This window comes from Malaclemys terrapin, chromosome 6 (assembly GCF_027887155.1).
Source record: "Malaclemys terrapin pileata isolate rMalTer1 chromosome 6, rMalTer1.hap1, whole genome shotgun sequence".
NCBI lineage: Eukaryota > Metazoa > Chordata > Testudines > Emydidae > Malaclemys > Malaclemys terrapin.
The window spans coordinates 106,963,518-106,985,502 of record NC_071510.1 but is presented as its reverse complement, the minus strand read 5'-3'; the positions used below and the strand labels follow the sequence as shown (position 1 = coordinate 106,985,502).

The 21,985-nt window shown below is 43.4% G+C and overlaps 1 protein-coding gene across 1 annotated transcript in view; it reads right to left on the bottom strand.

Moving 5' to 3' along the window:
- Positions 1-21,985, bottom strand: part of RICTOR (RPTOR independent companion of MTOR complex 2) — a 182,060-nt gene that overhangs the window by 110,969 nt on the left and 49,106 nt on the right. The window contains exon 4 of the mRNA XM_054032098.1: positions 2,582-2,646. Within this exon, the coding sequence (XP_053888073.1) occupies positions 2,582-2,646 (65 nt within the window). The remainder of the gene's footprint in view (positions 1-2,581; positions 2,647-21,985) is intronic.

Sequence of the window (21,985 nt, the reverse complement as noted above, 5' to 3'; positions counted from 1 at the left end):
AGACTACCCAAATTAAATGACATTCCTGTGTACCTTTTTACATCCTAGTCCCTGAGCTTGGGTAGAGAGGGGCACAAACCCTATGTAGTGATCTGCTTTGTGTGTGAAAGCCTGGCATTTCTTGGAATTTTTTCAGGAATCAGTTATGCTATACTCCTGCAATGACTAAATCACTGCATGTGGGATAGAGTCCACAGACTGGCCGCTACTCCAGGACAAGGGCTAAGAACCTCAAAGACTTCTGAGGCCTAAAAGTATTCCATTCTCTCCTTTTCTCAGGAGTTTCTTTCACCTGTCAATATCACTGAGACTCCATCTGTTGGAGAAAAAAAAACAACTGAGCTCTGTGAGCTGTCAAGATCCTTCTATGCAGGGAATGATGCCAAAATCTGTCAGTGTACTGTCTCCATCTGTTGGCAGGAAGAAATTATAATCAAGCACATGGACTAGCAAAAAGGACCAAAGAACAAAATCTAACAATTGCATTTATTCTTGGATAAAAATCTAGCAAATATATAAGTTGTCTTTAGTTTGCTTAAATATTCCCTAATAGGTTAAATTAGCAACTTTATATGACTAATTCTTAATAGCCTGGTGGTTCAAGGTTAGCCATTCATACCTTCGGAATGCACAAACATTTTTGTAGACTATTTCTTGTGTCTCCAGCAAAACAAGTGTAATCTTTAAAATAAATTAAAAGCAAAAAGCAAGTCCTTTAAACAACAGGCTCCTATCTGAACACTAAGCAATCTGACATGGGTATTTTTGAAAATGTTAACCTAAATGATTTAGGAGTTAAAGTCTTAAGTCCTATTTTCAGAAGTGACTCAATCACTTAGTCTCCACTCCTATTGACTTTCAATTAAACTTAAGTTCCCAAGTCATTTTTGAAAATGGAATATAGGCACTTTTGACATTTTTACCCCATAGTTAAATACAAGAAATCAAAGAAGAAAATAGCAACACCGTACACTTAAGGATCCAGGCAGAACAAAAAAAGACCAATTCTTTATTCTTCTTTTTAAAGATCAGCCTCAATAATATTGGCTTCTTCAGCAGCAAGCATTAAAGCATTGCTTTACAAATGAGCATTTCTATATAAAGTTCTTTATTCCACAATGACATTTTCAAAAGATCACAAATGACACAACCAAGGCTGCCTGTTCATCTCTGAAAATTTAGTCACCTTCTATACCCATCTGATCACTGCTATGGCAGAATAAACTGCATATATAAATACAAGAAGGGTGGTACTGAATAGATTATTTCAATGCCTTTTTAAAGACAGACTCTCATGCATATCCTTGAGCAAGCATCTTCCATGAAAAGGATCATCCTCTTTGGCACATGTGCCTATGGATTTTCAGAAAATAATATTCTTTCTAGAGAGGGCTTATAGATTTTTTTTTTAAATGAGTCTGCTAGGTGTGAATTTTATATCTAAAAATTTTTTATTCTTCCTTATCCATGTCCTGGACTAGCAGGACTTCCTGACTTGGAATTGTATAACAAAATGCACTAGACATGCACCTCGAGACCTATATTAAAATTTGATTTGGTAAAGGAATTATACTTAATTTGGACATTACAGTCTCCACATCACAAAGCTAGCACACAATCTGACATGAACTATAATATACTCAGAAAAAGGATAATGAGAGTGAAAAGGAGTATTAACAGAAAGGTACTCAGTAGCACTGATTGAAGCATTCAGTTCCATCTGAGAAAACTTATCATTTATGAAAAGAAAGTTACAACATGGTCAGTTTTTCTGAAAGAAACTGAACAAAATCCCCACAAAATTTAAGGGAATGTTTTCTGATTTTATTTTATTTTTTATTGGACCTACTAAGTTCTCAATGTCAGAAGTTCACCTACACTGAATGGCAAAACAATTAGGGTGACCGGAAGAGTCAGCCTCATTTTTGCTGTTTCTGTTATCCATGGTGAATCCACGGCAAGTTAGCAGTGTCTGTGCAGAAAAGTAGGGATTTAATAAATAAACAAAAATATTTTTATTCTAGGAAATAGTGATAAGATCGAGGCAGATTCCTTTAGCAAGTTTATACCACAAGTTGCCTTAGTTGCCAAGAGGATGATACTGCAAAAATTGTAAGTCTCTCTTCAGGGAATATAGTAAACTATTATAGAAACTTACAGGTGAAATCCTGACCCCCACTTATATAAGAGGAAGTTTTGCCATTGACTTCAATAGGGCCAAAATTCCACCCCAAGAGTTTCTGCACGCCTTTACAAAAGCTACATTTCAAAATACTCTTATTTTACTTTATATTCATTATTAATGCCGCATGAGTTCTGTGCCTTACCTAGAAATGTTGTTCTGGTTTATTATTTGCCGAGTTTCTCTTTCCTATTTCCATAAAACTGTTTTATACTTGTATGATTTTACATAGTGTGTGTTATGGAATATTAAATCATTAAATAAGAACTACAAAAAAACTTGAATTGGGTTTTAAAACGACTTAAGATTGTTTTCTTTCATTTCATTCAAAACAGCTACTTCAAACGTATACTGTTTAGTGTCCAAATATTGCTCAGAAATAATTTACAGAATACTTACCATATTATGATGTCATCATAGGTAAAACCTAATTTTTCTTCAGTGTGGCCAGTATTACAAAGAAGCTGCAAGCAAAATAAAATACTCATGTTTGATAATGCTTTAAAAATCGGATTTATTCTTTAACGCTTAAAAATATTGCCTGAGATTTTCAAAGCAATCTAGAGGATTTAGCACTTCCTTCCATGAAAATTAACAGATGTGTCAATCTCAGAGTGCTTTAAAAATCTCAACCATTACTTTTACATAGAATATTTCATTCATTTAACAGTGGACATACCCAGTCCTTTTGCAAAGCTGTACAGTAACAGTGTAGCCTGAGAGACAACAGAATTGCCTCCCAGTCAAATATTGGACTACTCAGTCATACAAGCACTACTTCTGAAGCTGTTTCCCCGTGTCTTCTTGAAACCCTGATCAGTTGTTCCACTGCATGTACTAGTTGGGTGACTGGTCAAAAAGCCTGGAGACGGCTAAACTGGACTACAGTCAATGCATTTTCTTTTAAAGATCTGCATTCAGAGGGTTCTTTAAGCACAGAGCAACAGATGGTCCATTTCCATGTTTTGTAACAGCAGCAAAGACTTTTGGACCAAAATTTTCAGAAGCAGCCACTGATTTTGGGTGTTCAATGTAATACTGGCTTGATATTCAGAGGTGCTGAACTACCATAGCTCTTCAAAATCAATAGCAAATGAGGCCCACAGTGTCAAGTTGAGTACCCAAAAAGGGAGGCAATCTGTAATTAGTGTCCACTTTTGAATGGTTTGGTTTTATCCATGACTTTCCAGCAAGAGACTGAGAAGTACAGTTACCATACCATATCTGGGCCTAAAACCAAAGGTGTCAAGAAAAAGGTCTAGAAAGTGCCAGTGTTCAGTCTCCACAATCTTCCCTAAAGAAGGATGACTGGAAATAAGATAATGGGTAATAACTTCAACATCTAGTTTTGGCTTCTTGAGTGGGACCTGACAATTCCTTTTAAAAAGGACACTGGCTCTTTGCCTTTCCACTAACAAACTCCTCGAATAATAGCCTCACCACCCTGTGATACAATTAGACTATTCAAGTACAATATAAATCCCACTCAAGATTGGAACTCAACCTTTTTCCAAGCACTTCCAGAACCTCAGCGAGTAACACTGGTTGAACAGAATAGACTTTGCATATGCCCCCTCTGTTCTGACATCAGAGGCTGATAGAATCTAAATCAGAATGATCTTATTGACATACACCAAAACCCCTCACAATCAGAAACTCAACAAGGAGTATATCATCTCAAAATAGTGATTTTTAATATTTGCCTAAGATTCTTACTATATTTCTGCTCAATATTCACTGTGTGTTTAGTGCCATCAATAATAATAAACAAATTCATAACAAAGTGTAATATTTAAAATTTAGTATCCAATATACTTACTGTTCAATGTACTAAGCCAAAATATTTAATGTGTGTTCTGTATTCTCCCTACCTCGGTCACCCAGACTCCTATCATCAGTGGAGCGCAAATCATTTAGATTGGATTCTATTTTAAAAAACAGATTTTGCTGACGAAAGACTAGATTTAAATGATTTTTTAGGTATGCTTTCTGCAAAAAGTGTGACCCTTCTAGGTTTTATGTTGTGGCTCTTAGTCCTTTCAATGTTGTGGCCATTTAAATTTAAAAACACTTCACAAATACATGTAATTAGATGCAAGTACATCTTGCTTAATTAATTTTTTTCTATATTGTGAGAAAAAAACAAACAGTTGTATGTTGAACTCCAACACAATTAAAAAGGAGCAGACCGGTTAGTAAAATCTTGATCTAGAATGGCTACATTTTGCTTCAAAACTATTCTGAAATATTTGGGATTATGTATTTGCCTTAAAAATAAGTACACACATTGTTACAAGGTAATTTCAATAAATTTAAAAATATAAAGGCCTAATTTTTCTCCTTGTTTCCAAATTGTAGTGAGCTCAACACCAGACATCTGCATGCATTAACTGGTTATGACAGTGCGTCACATCCTAGTATTTATCTATTTTTGAGACACCATTAATGTTGGACTGCCTATGGCCACTTTAGCATTTCTACTGACTTCTTATGAAGTGTAAAAATTGGTTGACAAAACAGTGTGAGGAAATACTTGCTAAAAGTGTTTTTTTGTTGTATTCTAGACAAATGAGTCAATACTTGTTTAGATACATCATTTTAGGAAAAATTATTCACGCACCCTCCCTCCAAATGTAAATATCTGTGAAACAAGAATGTTATACTTTCATAGAACTTTCTTCAGGATCCTTAACAAGCATTTTCACTATTTGAAAAATCTGAATGGTAATTTTGAAGTATGAAAAAAAAAATCTTTCCAAAGAGCAAAAATATACTCTACTGACTAGATAGATTTTTTTCCCTGTATAAGGCGGCGTGAGAACTAGGAAACAATAATTTCAGACAACAGTGGTATTGGCAAGGTCTGAAAGCGTGCATAATTCTGCAAAGCATAAGAGAAAGCTGAGTTTTTCCAGTATCATGCACCAGGATTAGATTACATCACTGGCCTGTAAATTACTTTAAAATGGGATTAGTTATAAATTACAAAGTAATATCTCTTTGAAGAAGGGAAGTTGGAAGACTGTCTACCATGTCAAAGTTGGTGAATCACAACAAGATAATTTAAGATACATTAGATATCTGCAAGATTCTCCTCTATAGTATATTTTTAGTGCTTTTTGTCCAGTCCATTCTCCAATAAAGTTCCTTTGAGAAAATAATCAAATTCAATATATTGAAACTTATTCCTGAAGAAAGACAGGCTTAACCTAACCCTGACTTGCAAGGAAAAATTCATAACTTAATCTGATTACACACATAGTTCCATAATTCTGTTTCTAGCCTAATAGTTTAAGACTATTACTTAGAGAGCAAAAAAGAATAAACAGATACAGAATTCACACTAATATAAGAGCCAGACATTAACTATAACTAGTGGGTATATACCATGTAATATGCTACAAAAGTAAAATGCAACACTGGAATTCTCTTCAAACCAACAGACAGTATTCTATTGTTTTTTAAAACTGGTCAAAAAAGAAACCTGGTTTAACTGCAATAGTTTCAGTTTTCCATCAGCGCAGAAGAACACATGCCTTCCAGCACTCCCAAACCCCACCAGTCCTCACTGAGTTCCCTCTGTTTTTACTACTGCAATAGTGGAAGCAACTCTCCAGGGATCTGAGAACAACTTTTTAAAGACTTCATCTCCATGGACTGTAGGAGCATCAAAACCATACTATCACAGCCTACAATACCCTGACAACATCTTCAGATCTCTTCACTGTTCTCATCAGGTCTTCTCACTTCTTCTGTAAGGTCTCAGATAACTTCTCAGCTAAAAATACATAAAATAATTTCCTAATATTACCTTTCCATGCAAGCCATTGTCATTAACTGGTCCATCTGCATTGCCGTTAGATTTAGTTCACTAACTCCCTGTTGCCAAGCCTATTTCATGATGTCTCCTGTACTTGTGATTTTGTCCCTTATTTCTCTTCCCTTTGATCATTTTTACCCCTTCATCTTTGACTTCACCGTATATCTCCTCCTCCATTTTTCTACTTTTGTTACTCTTCTTACTTCATTTCCACAACACAACTGCATTATGGAGGTGGAACAAATGGAGGAGGAGAGGAGAAATTAAAACAATGGTCTAGAAAGTGGTGGGCAACCTGCGGCTCATCGGGGTAATCCACTAGCAGGCTGCGAGACAGTGTTTACGTTGACCGTCCACAGGCACGGCCACCCGCAGCTCCCTGTGGCTGCGGTTCACCATTCCTGGCCAATGGGAGCTGAGGATGCGGCGACCAGCCCGCACGGCTTCCCACAGTTCCCATTGGCCGGGAACGGTGAACCACGGCCACTGGGAGCTGCAGGCAGCCATGCCTGCGGACGGTCAATGTAAACACTGTCTCACGGCCCAACAACGGACTACCCTGACGGGCCGCGTGCAGCCCGCAGGTTGCCCACCACTGGTCTACAAACAAACAACAGACAAAATTTACTAAAAAAGCAGAACTATAACGATACCTATATAATCAACCGAAACAACATAATATCAAGGTGATTTAAATTTTCTGGCCCAGTGTGGATTGGACCACACTGTACTAACTGACCATCTATGGAATAAAAGGTCTACCATACCAGAACTGATTTTGGAACTATTTCAGGAAACCTGCCATAATGGAAACTGGACAAAGTACAGATGTAAAAGATGTATCCGTGCAGGATGGATGAATGGAGTTGTAAAAAAGTGTAAGTTATCTACAACCAGAGAATTGTGTTCTTAATTTATTGTTGTGTGTTCATGGTCTAGCCATAGATTACAATCCCAGTCTGTCATCTTTAGGAATTGCATTAGATTAAAAAGCTACTTCCTGTTAAACCACCAAGATGGGTTCATAGCCACAATGATCTTACTGATGAAACCTTCACCCTTCCTCTTCTCACCCCTGCCCTATGATTTTGTGTCATGTTTAAAATCAGATTTTAAGAAATTCAGTGCACGGTCTTGGTCTTTTTATTTGCCCTGTAAAGTGCCTGCCACTGTTACAAATAGTAATATTAAAAATTAGGCTTGCTATAAGGAAGGCAAGGTAAAGATCTTAATGTAAAAAAGAAACTTAAGATGAGGAGAAAGTAAGATGGGTTGCATATGTGAAGGAGAAAAAATTAAAGGTATTTGATTTTACAAGCATTTTGTTCTCTTTCCATAAAACATAAGACTTCATTTTTGAGCACATCATCATTGCTCAACAAATAAACTATTTGTAAATGTTTCTAAGCTGGTTCATTAAAAGATACTGTTCACAGTGTAAACAAATACAATGACAACACTGGAAACTCAAATCTTGCAGAACATTGTCTTCAACTAAATAAAAAGATAAGTGTCTTTACAATGCCTCCCTTCCAATCCCTAATTACTTAAATGAAGAATGAAGTTCATATCTGGAATAATTTAAATAGTATGTTATGCAAAGCACATTTAAAAATATTATCTTTATGTTCATTCTTCTTCTCCCCCTTTAATCCTCCCTCAAGTTGGAATGTTGAGAAAGGAGTGATATGGGGGGGGGGGGGGGGGAGAACATGCTGTGAAAATTTCCAATAATAAAATGGATAAAACTTTAGATTTTTCATTTCAGTTCAACTATTGTTCAAATACAAAATCATTTCTATGGAGAGAGATTTGAGTCTAACAAACATTTTTCTATCACTAACACTTACTGAACTTCATTAATATAAGTTACAATAAAACCTAAAAATCAATAAAGATTATAAGTACAAATAATGCCTCTGCACAACAAGCATTCTTGCTGGCAGTTTCACCAAGACCAAAGGCCAAATAGATTTGGGGAATAAGCGATTATTTTACCCTCTATGAACGGTTCTGTCTCATCAGGGTTGAAACACTGGCATGAAAATGGAGACTATTACACTGACTCTATGTATCTTAGTGGTTTCTCAAACTTTTGTTCACAGAACATGTGTCCTTTTTGGCCCAGAGAACAGCATAAGAACCCAAGTGTAGGGAAGTTGCTAGGAGGAGATCTCTCTTCATGAATGATCAAAATGGTCCCTTCTGGCCTTAGGATCTGAAACTGATGGTAAGCCACTGCTGAATCTCTTAGGATATGTCTAAACTTCCAAAATAAAAAAGCCACACGCACACATGGCAGAGCTTCTCAAAGCCCATGTCAACTATGGAACTTAAAATAGTGATGTAGACATTCCTGCTCAGGCTGTGGGTGGGTGAGGTTCTGTAGCCTGCTATGTGCAGACTAGAATCAGGTCAGACTAAAATCATTATGGTGCCTTCTGGCCTTAAAAATCTATGACTCTGTACTGCTATATTAAGCCCACTGGTGTGAGCCCTGCAAGTCCAAAGTCAGTTGACCCAGGCTCTGAGACTCTCTGCTGCAAGTTTTTTGTTTTGTTTTGTTTGTTTTTATTAAAACACACATTGTAGACATACTCAGAGGGTTTACGATTACAAGTCTTCTTAATTTGGCACCTTTCACTAACGCTAGTTTACATATTTCAAAAGCCCATAAAATAAGACTGTAGAAATTCAGTCCTTCACAAATTAACACAGCTGTTTTCCAGTTATGGTCCACAGAATACCGGTGATCAATGAAGAACTTGATGATCACAAGGTTGTGGTTCCTCTATGTTTTCTGATGCTAAATTGTGTAAAAATCAGCTAAAAATACATTAGTTTTCTAATATTACTTTTTCATGCAAGCAATCACTGTAGTTGCCACACGTGTTATGGAATCATAAATGAGGAGGGAGGTGCTCCACACAATCACAAATGGGAGGGGCAGATGGTCCACAAGATTCTCAGTATTAAAGCCAATATATCTATAAATATAAAAAGCATCTGGTAACTTTTGTACGTCTGTACTCCTATTATATATAATGAAGAGGTTGCAATCTAATCTGAAAGTTTTCTTATTAGTAAACGAAACCCTCTTAATTACATTAAGTTTTAGAACAAATCTACCATCTATTAATTTGCCAAATTCTTCTCATTTCACCTTCACATACCTTAAGCACGTCAATCTATTTGTACAGAATGCTAAACTCTTAAGAACAGATACACCGATCACAAGGGCTTCTGACCTTCACATTTAACAATTAACATGCACTTCACCTTATAGATCTACGAGTTCAAACATTACCAGAATACAAAACTGTCCTGTACATTCCAATATTTGGCTTAGGTACCCTTGTACACCTCTTACCTTGATATAACGCTGTCCTCGGAAGCCAACAGAATTTGTGTTATATCGGGTAGCGCTATATCGAGGTAGAGGTGTAGTTTACTAAAATGGAAATGGGGTAGTATAGCTTTTAAATTCCTGGAATTAATCCAAGCATACGAAGAGACTTAGTTTTAATATTAATACACCTTTTCAGCCTGTCCCTCATTCTTATTTATTGGCCATAATTCAGTTCTGAAATTCACATATTTCAATACAACAGCAAATCAAAAAAAAAAAATAGAACAGATTCCTGGAATGGTTAATTTAATATTAGCACAAAAATGTTATGCTAGGCCACATAGTGGCTTTTTAACCCACATATTTCAATGAAGATCTTTTCGTGCTTACTGTCACCCATGAGTTGTTCGTGTTACTGGGATGAGTCATAGCAATTCTAGCACCATAGAAGCATGACTTAGAAACAGCAGCTCAAAATAGCAAAACCACAGAAGGTCCAAAGCATATATAAAATTGAATATAGTCTATTAACTGTAATGAACAGGTAATACATTAGTGAGATACTTACAGAAGAACATAGAATTAAATAATAATGAAAGGCCTTGTGACATGCCCTAACGATGGCCACAGAATCTAGATTTGAACTAGTCTATTCTGAAAGTTTGTTACACAGCTGAATCTCTTTGACAGAACGTTATTGGGGGATCTTTCATGTTTCATCCTAGGCTTTCTGAACCACCTTGTACCACAGTAACATAGCTGTAATGCTGGGTCACGCACAGTCAGTCAATGATGAATGTAAGTGTTAACACAACAACTTGAAAAGGCAACGGCAGCAGACTAGAAGCCAACGCAAGGACCAAAGGCACACAGCCTATCCTGTTGAGCTGTCAGGTTACTATATACTGCATGAACTGAAGGTTCTGCCTTATACTTCTCCATTCTGCCCTTGCTACAGTGAATTTCAGCAAATATATGGACCACTGAGGCTGGATTCTCATCCAGCAGGAAGGGGCAAAATTCCTAGTAAATTGGAAGGCAGCAACAGCTTTGACAACATTTCACCAAAAAGAACCCCCACAACTTTCCTGACTTCCTTACTATCTCTTTTCATTCTCTTTCAGAACAAAATGTTGCAGTTTAAGTCATTTTCCTCTCAATGTCTTACTAATTCCACCCCAATTTTCAAATACATTCACCATCTCCCTTCAGTTAACACAGCAAGTTTAACAACCTTCGCCTTCAGAGATCTGCACAATCTTGCCCACATCTATATCTCTGCTCCTATTTCTTTCTACACTTTTTCACTCCGTTCATTCACCTAATCCATGCGCCTTCTTCCTTTTTCACCCCCAAAATTTTCAACAGCTTTCCTTGTGCAATCAGACCTCTCCACATTAAAATCCCTCCTGTGAACACGTTTCTGTTAAGCCCTAAAATGATGTTCACTGCTCGACTCTAAGACATCCAACTCCTACTGGCACAGCACATATAATTTGCATCTGAATTAGTTCACAACATCCTTAGTACAAGGAGCATGTCATCTTTACATATAAAATTTGTAGCGTTAGTACTCAAAATTAATAGTAATTATGATCTTTACAGAACAGGAGAAATGCATGGAACCAAGAAAAATGAAGTGTCTTTTCTGTTACACAAGCCTAGTGAACTGCTTCATTAAAAAGTCAGTTTAATTTTTGCCACCATCATGTGCTCTTACAAAAAAAAAAAAAAAAAATCTTGCAAGCCTATTAGTAGCATTTTAATTATAACAGCAAAAATTCATAGAGCCTGCAAAACTAATTCTTCCTAATTCATACCTGCAAACTCATTCTCAAGAGGACTGGACTTGTAACACTGCTCTACAGCCAAAATGCTTCTGAAATAAATGTAGTCAAACTTGACTAATTCTGGGTCACGGAGAACGAAAATGATGCTTAAAATTGTTGATTGGCTCTAGTTTTCAAGATATACTATTGGGTCAGTATATACGACCCTTGACTTGGGAATGGAGGAGGATAAATGAGTTATAAAGGGAAGGGATCTCAATTTCAACCAGAAATGACTAAATACATCTTTGACTGGATCTATGAATAAATCTATGACTGGGTTTGGACAGTACTTGCTTTTTAGGCAAAACAATGAATGATGCAATCTGAAGATGGTATTGCGTCATACATGATATGAATTGCATCATGTTATTCCTAGAAGTCATGGATGATGCAATCATAACGAAGCTTACATCACTCTGCTGAACAAATTGCCCTATATCAGCTCTAGAAATCATACACAGTGTCGTGCTCTTATTTGTCAGGGTTTGATTTTGCAAAGGGACACATTTCTGTTTAGCCAAAGTGAGCAGAGATGCCTCGTACTTGTGTGAACAGTGCAGATAACTTCTGCTATGTTTGTGATGAAGTGACTTTTGCATCACAAAAGCACAGTATAACCACTATGGTTAAGAAAGCCTATCACCTTTATTTAGGCTGCAAAATTGGAGATCAGGACAAGAGGTGGGCCCCACACATATGCTGCAACACTTGTGCAACAAATCTTCGCCAGTGGTTGAACAGGAAAAGGAAATCTATGTCTTTTGCAGTGCCAATGATTTGGAGAGAGCCAACAGATAATACCAGCAATTATTACTTCTGCATGGTGCCTCCAGTTGGGAAAGGTGTGTCAAAGAAGAAAAAGTGGACTGTGCATTATCCACACATTCCATCAGCTATATGCCCAGTACCCCACAGAGGAGGACTGCCGGTTCCTGATGCACCAGAATCACTCTCACTTGAGTCAGATGAGGAAGAGGATGAAACTTCTGGTCCTGAACCATCAATGTCACAGGACCCACATTTTCTCCCATCCTCCTCCTCTGAACCACACCTCATAACACAAGGTGAACTGAATGACCTTGTCAGGGATTTGGAACTACCCAAGAGTAAGGCAGAGCTGTTGGGCTCCAGACTACAGCAGTGGAATCTCCTGGCAGGTGATGTTAGGGTTTCCATGTTCCGTGACCGTCAAAAGGATCTTGTCCCATTCTTCTTCATGGAAGGTGATCTTGTAGCCTGCAACAACATAGATGATGTGATGGCAGCCCTCAACATCGTTCACGATCCAGATGAGTGGAGACTGTTCATTGATTCATCGAAGACAAGTCTTAAAGCTGTTTTACTGCATAATGGCAATGTTTTGCCATCAATTCCAGTTGGTCATGCAGTCCATATGAAGGAAACCTATGACAACATGAAACAACTTTTGAGGTGCATAAACTATGACCAACATCAGTGGCAGCTTTGTGGCTATTTGAAGGTTGTTGCTCTCTTGCTTGGTCTGCAGACTGGATACACAAAGTACTGCTGTTTTCTCTGCGAATGGGATAGTCGTGCAAGAGATTCCCACTACATCAAGAAAGATTGGCCATTCTGACAGTCATTGGAGCCTGGGAGGAAAAAAGACGGTTACTCACCGTTGTAACTGTTGTTCTTCGAGATGTGTTGCTCATATCCATTCCATTAGGTGTGTGCGCGCCGCGTGCACGATCGTCGGAAGATTTTCTACCCTAGCAACACCGGCGGGTCGGCTGTGGAGCCCCCTAGAGTGGCGCCTTCATGGCGCTGAATATATACCCCAGCCGACCCGGCGCCCCCTCAGTTCCTTCTTGCCGGCTACTCCGACAGTGGGGACGGGGGGCGGGTTTGGAATGGATATGAGCAACACATCTCGAAGAACAACAGTTACAACGGTGAGTAACCGTCTTTTCTTCTTCGAGTGCTTGCTCATATCCATTCCATTAGGTGACTCCCAAGCCCAACTTAGGTGGTGGGGTCGGAGTGAGACATTGCTGTGTGCAAAACCGCTGACCCGAATGCAGCATCGTCTCTGGACTGCTGCACTAGTGCATAGTGAGCTGTAAACGTGTGGACTGATGACCAAACCGCCGCTCTACAAATGTCCTGTATCGGAACATGTGCCAGGAAAGCAGTCGAGGAGGCTTGGGCCCTCGTGGAGTGAGCGGTGAGGTGCGGTGCTGAGACGCCTGCCAGGTCATAGCAAGTCCGGATGCAAGACGTAATCCAGGAGGATAGGCGTTGTGAGGAGACCGGTGAGCCTTTCATTCGGTCGGCCACTGCAACGAAGAGTTGCGTCGTCTTTCTAAAGTGCTTTGTGCGGTCAATATAGAAGGCCAGGGCCCTTCGTACGTCCAGGGAATGCAAACGTTGATCCTGGCGAGTGGCATGTGGTTTGGGATAAAAGACCGGGAGAAATATGTCCTGGTTGATATGAAATGGAGAAACCACCTTAGGGAGAAAGGCAGGATGTGGACGAAGCTGCACTTTATCCTTATGGAAAACTGTATAAGGGAGCTCGGATGTAAGCGCCCTGAGTTCAGAAACGCGCCTTGCTGAGGTAATGGCTACGAGGAAGGCTGTCTTCCAGGATAGATACAAAAGTGAACAGGTGGCTAGTGATTCAAATGGAGGACATGTCAGTCTGGAGAGAACCAGATTAAGGTCCCACGTCGGGACGGGCTGACGCTGTTGTGGGTACGTCCGGTCTAAGCCCTTGAGGAATCTAACGACCATCGGGTTAGAGAATACCGAGGACGTGAATTCCCCTGGGTGAAAGGCTGATATAGCAGCCAGGTGAACTCTAATTGAAGATATCGCCAACCCCTGCTGTTTTAGGGAGAGGAGATATTCCAATATGAGAGGAATAGGTGCCTGCAACGGGGGCGTGGCTCGTTGTTCGCACCAACATGAGAACCGTTTCCACTTGGCCAGGTACGTAGTCCGTGTTGAGGGCTTCCTACTGCTCAGCAGAATCTGTTGGACAGAGTGCGAGCATTGCCGCTCTGCCTGGGTGAACCATGGAGCAGCCACGCTGTGAGGTGGAGTGATTGCAGGTCGGGGTGACGCAGCCGACCGTGGTCCTGAGAAATGAGATCCGGACATAATGGAAGCGGGATCGGTGTTTGAACCGAGAGTTCCAACAGTGTGGTGTACCAATGTTGTCTCGGCCACGCTGGAGCGATCAGAATTACCTGTGCCTGGTCTCTGCGCAATTTGAGCAGTACCTTGTGGACCAGAGGAAACGGAGGGAAGGCATAAAACAGGTGGTCTTTCCAGGGAAGGAGAAACGCATCCGAGAGGGAGCCCGGAGCTCGACCTTGTAGGGAGCAGAACACGTGGCACTTCCTGTTGTCTCGAGATGCAAACAGGTCTATCTGGGGAAACCCCCACCTCCGGAAGATGGAATGTATGATGTCCGGACGGATAGACCACTCGTGCGTCTGGAAGGACCTGCTGAGTCGGTCCGCTAGAGTGTTCTGGACTCCAGGGAGGAACGATGCCGTGAGATGGATTGAGTGGGCGATGCAGAAGTCCCACAGGCGAATGGCCTCTTGGCATAGAATTGACGAACGTGCTCCTCCTTGCTTGTTGATGTAAAACATGGCCGTGGTGTTGTCGATGAGAACTAACACACAACGGCCACGTAATTGATTGAGAAATGCCTGGCACACCAGGCGCACCGCCATCAGCTCCCGAACATTGATGTGCAGGGCTAACTGGGGTGCAGTCCACAGGCCCTGGGTATGGTGTTCGTTGAGATGGGCGCCCCAACCCAGAGATGAAGCGTCTGTGACCAGATGCAGAGAGGGTTGTGGGGCGTGAAATGGCATCCCTTCGCAGACCACATTGTGATCTAGCCACCAGGTGAGGGAGGTCAGGACCGAGTTCGGGACCGTGACCACCATGTTCAGGCTGTCCCGATGTGGACGGTATATTGATGACACCCAGGTCTGGAGTGGGCGAAGCCGAAGTCTGGCATGCCTGGTTACGTACGTGCAGGAAGCCATGTGACCCAGCAGGGTAAGGCACGACCTCACCGTGGTAGTTGGGAAGGCCTGTAGACCTTGAATGAGGCTCGTGATGGTGCCGAAGCGGTTGTCTGGCAGGATGGCTTGTGCACGTCTGGAGTCTAGAACTGCGCCGATGAAATCTATTCTCTGGGTAGGTTCTAGAGTGGATTTGTCCTTGTTGAGTAGGATGCCCAACTCGTTGAATGTGTGCACTATTCTGTGGACGTGAGCTTGAACTTGCTCTTTGGTGCGACCGCGTACCAGCCAGTCGTCTAGGTACGGGAACACCTGTATCTCCTGCCGACGAAGGTACGCTGCCACGACAGCCATACGTTTCGTGAACACTCTTGGGGCCGAGGATAGGCCGAAAGGAAGGACTGCAAATTGGTAGTGCACCGTGTTTACCACGAATCGCAGGAAGCGTCTGTGAGGTGGGTAAATTGAGATGTGAAAGTATGCGTCTTTCATGTCGAGGGCGGCGAACCAGTCTCCAGGATCGAGGGAAGGGATAATGGCCCCCAAAGAGATCATGCGGAACTTCAACTTTACTACGAATTTGTTGAGTCCGCGCAAGTCCAAGATGGGCCGCAGACCTCCTTTGGACTTGGGGATCAGGAAGTAACGGGAATAAAATCCCCTGCCCCTTAACTCTATCGGAACCTCCTCTATGGCCCCCATGGCCAGGAGCGTAGAAACCTCCTGTATAAGAAGTTGCTCGTGAGAAGGGTCCCTGAAGAGGGACGGGGAAGGGCGGTGGGAGGGGGGGATAGAAGAAAACTGGATAGCGTATCCCTTCTCCACCGTGCGGAGGACCCAGCGGTCCGAAGTTATAAGGGACCAAGCACGGTGGAAGTGGGAGAGGCGATCCCGGAAGGAGGGGGCTGGATCCTGGGGGATGACTGGGGCGCCGTCCTCGACCGCACCTTCAAAAGTTCTGCCTGGGGCCTGAAGGTGGTCTAGGTGGCCCTTGGTTTTGGCCGGGTTGAGGGCCGGTCCACCTTCTTCTACCACCTCGCCCTCGCCTCCGGGTCGAGTCCTGTCTCTGACGAGGCGGGGGGGGGGGTAGAAGCGCTGAGGCTGCGGCCTAAATGGTCTGCGCTGAGGGCCCACAACATGCATCCCCAGGGAGCGCATGATTGTTCTCGAGTCCTTGAGGCTCTGCAGGCGAGAGTCCGTCTTGTCCGAGAACAATCCATGTCCCTCAAAGGGCAGATCCTGTAGGGTTTGCTGCAGCTCCGGAGGCAAACCCGAAACCTGAAGCCAGGAGATCCTGCGCATAGCGATACCCGAAGCCAGGGTCCTCGCAGCTGAGTCTGCTATGTCCAAGGAGGCCTGCAAGGAGGTCCGAGCCACCTTCTTGCCCTCCTCTACCATGGCTCCAAACTCTTCCCTTGACTCCTGGGGAATCAACTCCTTAAACTTCCCCATAGAGTTCCAGGAGTTAAAATTGTAGCAGCTCAGTAGCGCCTGTTGGTTCGCCGCTCTAAGTTGCAGCCCTCCGGCTGAGTAAACCTTACGGCCAAACAAATCGAGCCGCTTAGCCTCTTTTGATTTAGGCGCTGCAGCCTGCTGGCCGTGGCGCTCTCGTGCGTTCACTGATTCCACCACCAGTGAACACGGTTGGGGGTGGGTAAACAAGTACCCGTAGTCCTTAGACGGGACAAAGTATTTCCTTTCCACCCCTCTCGCTGTGGGTGGGATAGAGGCAGGAGTTTGCCATATCGTATCCGCATTCGTTTGAATCGTGCGGATCAGGGGTAACGCCACCCTCGATGGGGCATCCGCTCCAAGGATATTCACGATCGGGTCGTGCACCTCCACTATCTCCTCCGCCTGCAGGTCCATATTACGGGCCATCCTGCGCAGAAGATCCTGGTGAGCCCGAAGATCTATTGGAGGTGGGCCTGTGCACGATGTGCCCGCCACTACCTCATCCGGAGAAGAAGAGGAAGATGCCTCCGGTGGAACAGGATCCAAGGGCTGGTCCTGGTCTCCCTGTTCCTGGGCTGGAGCATCACCTGTGCCTGGGTCCAGGGCGTCAGGTGGTGCGGACCCAGAAGCCTCCATGCCCCCTGGCGGAGGCCGAGAAATGGTGGACTCCGGGGCCCCTCTGATGGAGTGACCGGAGCGAGAGGTCGAAGCAATTGGAGCCCCTTGCGCCTGATGGTACGCCCACGGGGTCCAAAACGACCAGTGAGATGGGCCATGAGAATGGTCCCCTGTGTCCTGCCAATGTCCCAAGTCCTGTTCCTCGGCTTGCCCCTGAGGGGGGTATGCCGATCTCGAGAGGTCCTCCGAGGAGTGGGACACCGATCTCGATGGCCACGGCGGTGCCGAGAGCGTCGAGACGATTCCCATTGGCTGCGGTGCCGCACGGTGCCGGTCCGGAGATGATCTATCTCTACGCGGTGCCGGCGATCGGTGCCGGGACCGCGACCGGTGCCGATGACCTCGTCGGTGCCGGGAGTCGGATCTGGACCTCGACGAGGACCTGGAGTATGCCCGGTGCCGGGAGCGGCCTCTCGACGTCGAGCGTCGACCGTAGCGATGCCGAGAACTACGTCTCGACGTTGATCGGTGCCGATGATCATAGCGGTGCCGAGACGTAGAGCAGTGCCGCGAAGAAGATCTTGGCGGCGAGTACGACCGGTGCCGAGGCGATATTCGGTGCCGGGACTGCGAGCGGCGTGGGGACCTGCTTCGGGACCTGGATCGGTGCCGAGGTTCCAGCCCTTGCGATGGAGGGCGCATCAAGGCAGGTTTCCCCCTCGACTGGACCGGGCGAGTCAACGGTGCAGTCGGTGCCGGTGGTTGAGGCGGTGCCGGCTCCGTGAGAGCTATTAAGTCTCTCGCCGCCGCGAAGGTCTCTGGAGTCGACGGGAGGCACTGTATCACCGCCGGTCTCGGCGGAGACGCTATCTGCACCGGACTCAACGGCCTCGGCGCCGGAGTCGACGGTGCTGGAGGCACCTGTTTCCGGTGCTCCACCGGCGGATGCGGCTCTACCCCCGGCACTGGGGGAGCCGGCGTCTTCGGCACGGATGTCCCCGTCTTATGGGCTTTTTTATGCCCCGGGGATAATGACCGGCGCCGAGGCACTGCTTGCGGTGCCGACGAGGTCCGGTGCCGGGGAGGCTTGTCTGACGCCACTCGCGTGGTCGTCATAGCCGGTGCCGCCGGGGCACTGCGCACCGAGGTGCCGGGGCCTGACTTGTAGATGGAGCGTCCGGACTAAGTGCCGCCTCCATCAGGAGTTGCCGGAGCCGAAAGTCCCGCTCCTTCTTGGTCCTTGGTCTGAAGGCCTTACAGATCTTGCATTTATCTGTTTGATGGGACTCTCCCAGGCACTTCAGACAGGAGTCGTGCGGGTCGCTCGTGGGCATAGGCTTAGCGCAGGAGGCGCACTGCTTGAAGCCGGGAGCGTTGGGCATGAGCCCGGCCCCGCGGCCGGGGGAGAAAGGGGGAGACGACCCCCTTAATCCCCTGAACTACTTAGAACAACTAGAACAACTTTTAAACTATTTAACTATTTAACTATAAACACTAGAACTATAACTATAACTATAACTGTGATACAACAAACTAAGCTAGGGAGAGTGGAGAACAGCTAAGCAGCGCTCCACAGTTCCAACGACCGTCAGGGGCGGTAAGAAGGAACTGAGGGGGCGCCGGGTCGGCTGGGGTATATATTCAGCGCCATGAAGGCGCCACTCTAGGGGGCTCCACAGCCGACCCGCCGGTGTTGCTAGGGTAGAAAATCTTCCGACGATCGTGCACGCGGCGCGCACACACCTAATGGAATGGATATGAGCAAGCACTCGAAGAAGAACTGTTCAGCATCCACCACTTGTTGAATCAAGGAAGATTTTGTTACCACTCTTACACATCAAGCTGGGTCTGATGAAGATCTCTGTCAAGGCCACTGACAAAACACAAGCAGCTTTCAAGTACCTCCGTGGAAAATTTCCGAGGTTAAGTGAAGCTAAAATAAAGGAAGGTGTCTTTGTTGGTCCTCAGATTTGTGAACTTCTTCGAGATGATGCATTTGACCATGCGCTGCGTGGCAAGGAAAAGACGGCATGGAAAGCCTTCCAGTTATTGGCAATACATTTTCTCGGAAACAACAAGGCAGACAACTACAGGTTGTTGGTGGAAAACCTCCTCAAGGCATACAAAAGCTTTGGTTGCAACATGTCACTAAAGATACATTTTTTGCACTCTCATCTAGATTTTTTTCCATCGAACTGCACAGCAGTGAGCGACGAGCACGGCGAGCGATTTCACCAGGACATTGCAACAATGGAGAAACGCTATCAGGGCAAATGGAGCCCATCAATGCTTGCAGACTATTGCTGGACAGTGACAAGAGATGCACCATTTAATGAATACAAGAGACAAGCCAAGAAGCGCTGAGTAGACACTGAATAAACTATGTACATAATAGTTTTTTGCCTTTTGTTTCATAATTTTATTTATATAACCCTTTTGCTGATTTTTAAAGTGTTACATAAACAGGACAGGAGATATATTATCATGTAAAGCAACCATAAACACATGAAAAGACGTAGGTTTACAATTTATGATTAAAACTCTACTATCTACATAATATACATAGACCTAAAATGTAAAAACTTAAATATCTTAGAAACAGTAGCCAGTTGTTTTAATTGTCATATTTGAATTCAGCACATCAAAATACATAATAAATAGCACATTTTATCTCTGAAACAGACGACTTCGCAAAAATTGTAGACCAGTGTAATAAGCAAGTTGAAAAAAGTCAACATCAATATTCTAAATAGATATTGGACAAATATATTTAACTGCAGCACGTGAGTATTTTTCAAAGAACAGGCGAGCATGAAAATAAAATAAAATCCTCCCATTTGGCAGAAATATTACCCCACTTTTACTAAACCTACATTTGGTAAAACTGAACCAAGGGATCTTTGTTCATGCAGAAGTCAGATAAATTAATTTGGACTTTTCCGGCCAGAACTCATATCTGATGTTATGATTTCTAGCCATTCTGGGACATTTGAATGTGTTAGCTTCAGATTTATTTGCTTTAAAAAGGAATGACTTTTGAAGATAATTTAATTGCAAAAAAAAAAAAAAAAAAAAAAAAAATACATCATACTTTAAAGAAAAGGTATGTATTTAGATTCCAGGAATTTTCAAACAAAATCCTTTAGTATTTTGTTGGCCTGGAGTCAGCTATACTCATTACTTTATCTACTGAAGTGATGTCAGAAGGTAGGCACGGTTGTTTGACATGCACATGGTTAAGAGATCACATCACCAGTTCCCTCTGCCCTCACCTTAAAAGGAGCTTTAATTCTTAGGATATAGTCTTCACTAAATAATGGCATTTCAACCATCACATCAGCAAGTGTTACCACAATTTTGAAAATGTTACATTTATTTTTTCATGACATACTTAATTTTACCTAATGCTACTGACTAGCAGCCCATAAAAACCATGAATGCTTATATACTGCTGGCCATCTGACTGAACATTTGCTTGCTTTCCCATTATTAAGGCTACGATTTTGTCACTGAGGTTGCGGAAGTCATGGAATTCGTGACTTCCAAAGACCTCCATGACTTCAGCTCCGGCGGCTGGGAGCTGCAGGGTCCTGTCGCCTCTGGCAGCGACAGAGAGGTGTAAGGTATCCCCGCCGCCTGAAGCAGCAGGCCCCCAAACTGAGCCTTCATGGGCAGCAGAGGTACCCTGGAGTCTCCCGACTGCAGCAGCCGCAAAGGGGGACCCCCACAGTCCCCTGGTTGCCACAGAGGGCAGGGGGACCGCCACAAGACCTTGGGTGCCATGGGAAGGCCCTCCACAGCTCCCCACTGTAGCGGCAGCAGGGGGATCCTCGCAGCTCCCCACCACCGGGGAGGGAGTAGAGGGACCCTGCAACCCCCTGCCATCACAGGGGTCAGGAGGACTCTGGAGCTCTGAACCCTCACAGGTGGTGGGGGCCCCGGAGCTCCTAACCACCCTGCAGCTGCCCAGCCCATTCCCATTTTATCATGGATATTTTTAGTAAAAGTCACGGACAGGTCACAAAGCAATAAAGAAACTCACGGAAGCCCGTGATCTGTTCCTGACTTTTACTAAAAATAACCATGACAAAATCTTAGCCTTACCCATTACCAAACCTAAAGAGGACCCACCCATCTTTGATTCATTTATGTGGTCACAAGAAGATCTTCAAATTTCCGGACTTCTTGCTGGTTAATATTGAAACCTTCATGTTAAACTTTTTTATGACTTTCCTTGGGTTTCTCCCCACCCCAATGGTATTTGGGAAGGAAATTACAAGTGGTTTATATACCAGCATTTTCTCTACTTTTGCGATTGTAATCCAGTGGAAATATCCACTGGATTCCAAGTATATAATTCAGAAGCCATTTGTAGAATCCTAAATTATAAAAATTGTAAAAAAATTCATGTGTATAAATTTAATCTCATATTTGCCTACTGCGAGGTTTCTTACCACTTTCAAGCCCAAGAGTATAATATAAATAATAAACAGCAAAAAAATCGTTCACATTATAAAAACTCTTGCCAAGAGACAGAAGTTTATTTAAAAAACAAAATTTAAAAAACTGATTTACACTTGCATTTCCTATCAAACCACTCACAATGGAAAATCACCTATCCAGGTTACAAACATTACAATCTAGATCAATCTAATATCTTAACTCCGAAACATAATAATACTCAAACACACTCAGACTCCTTAGGCCATAACAAACTCCTTT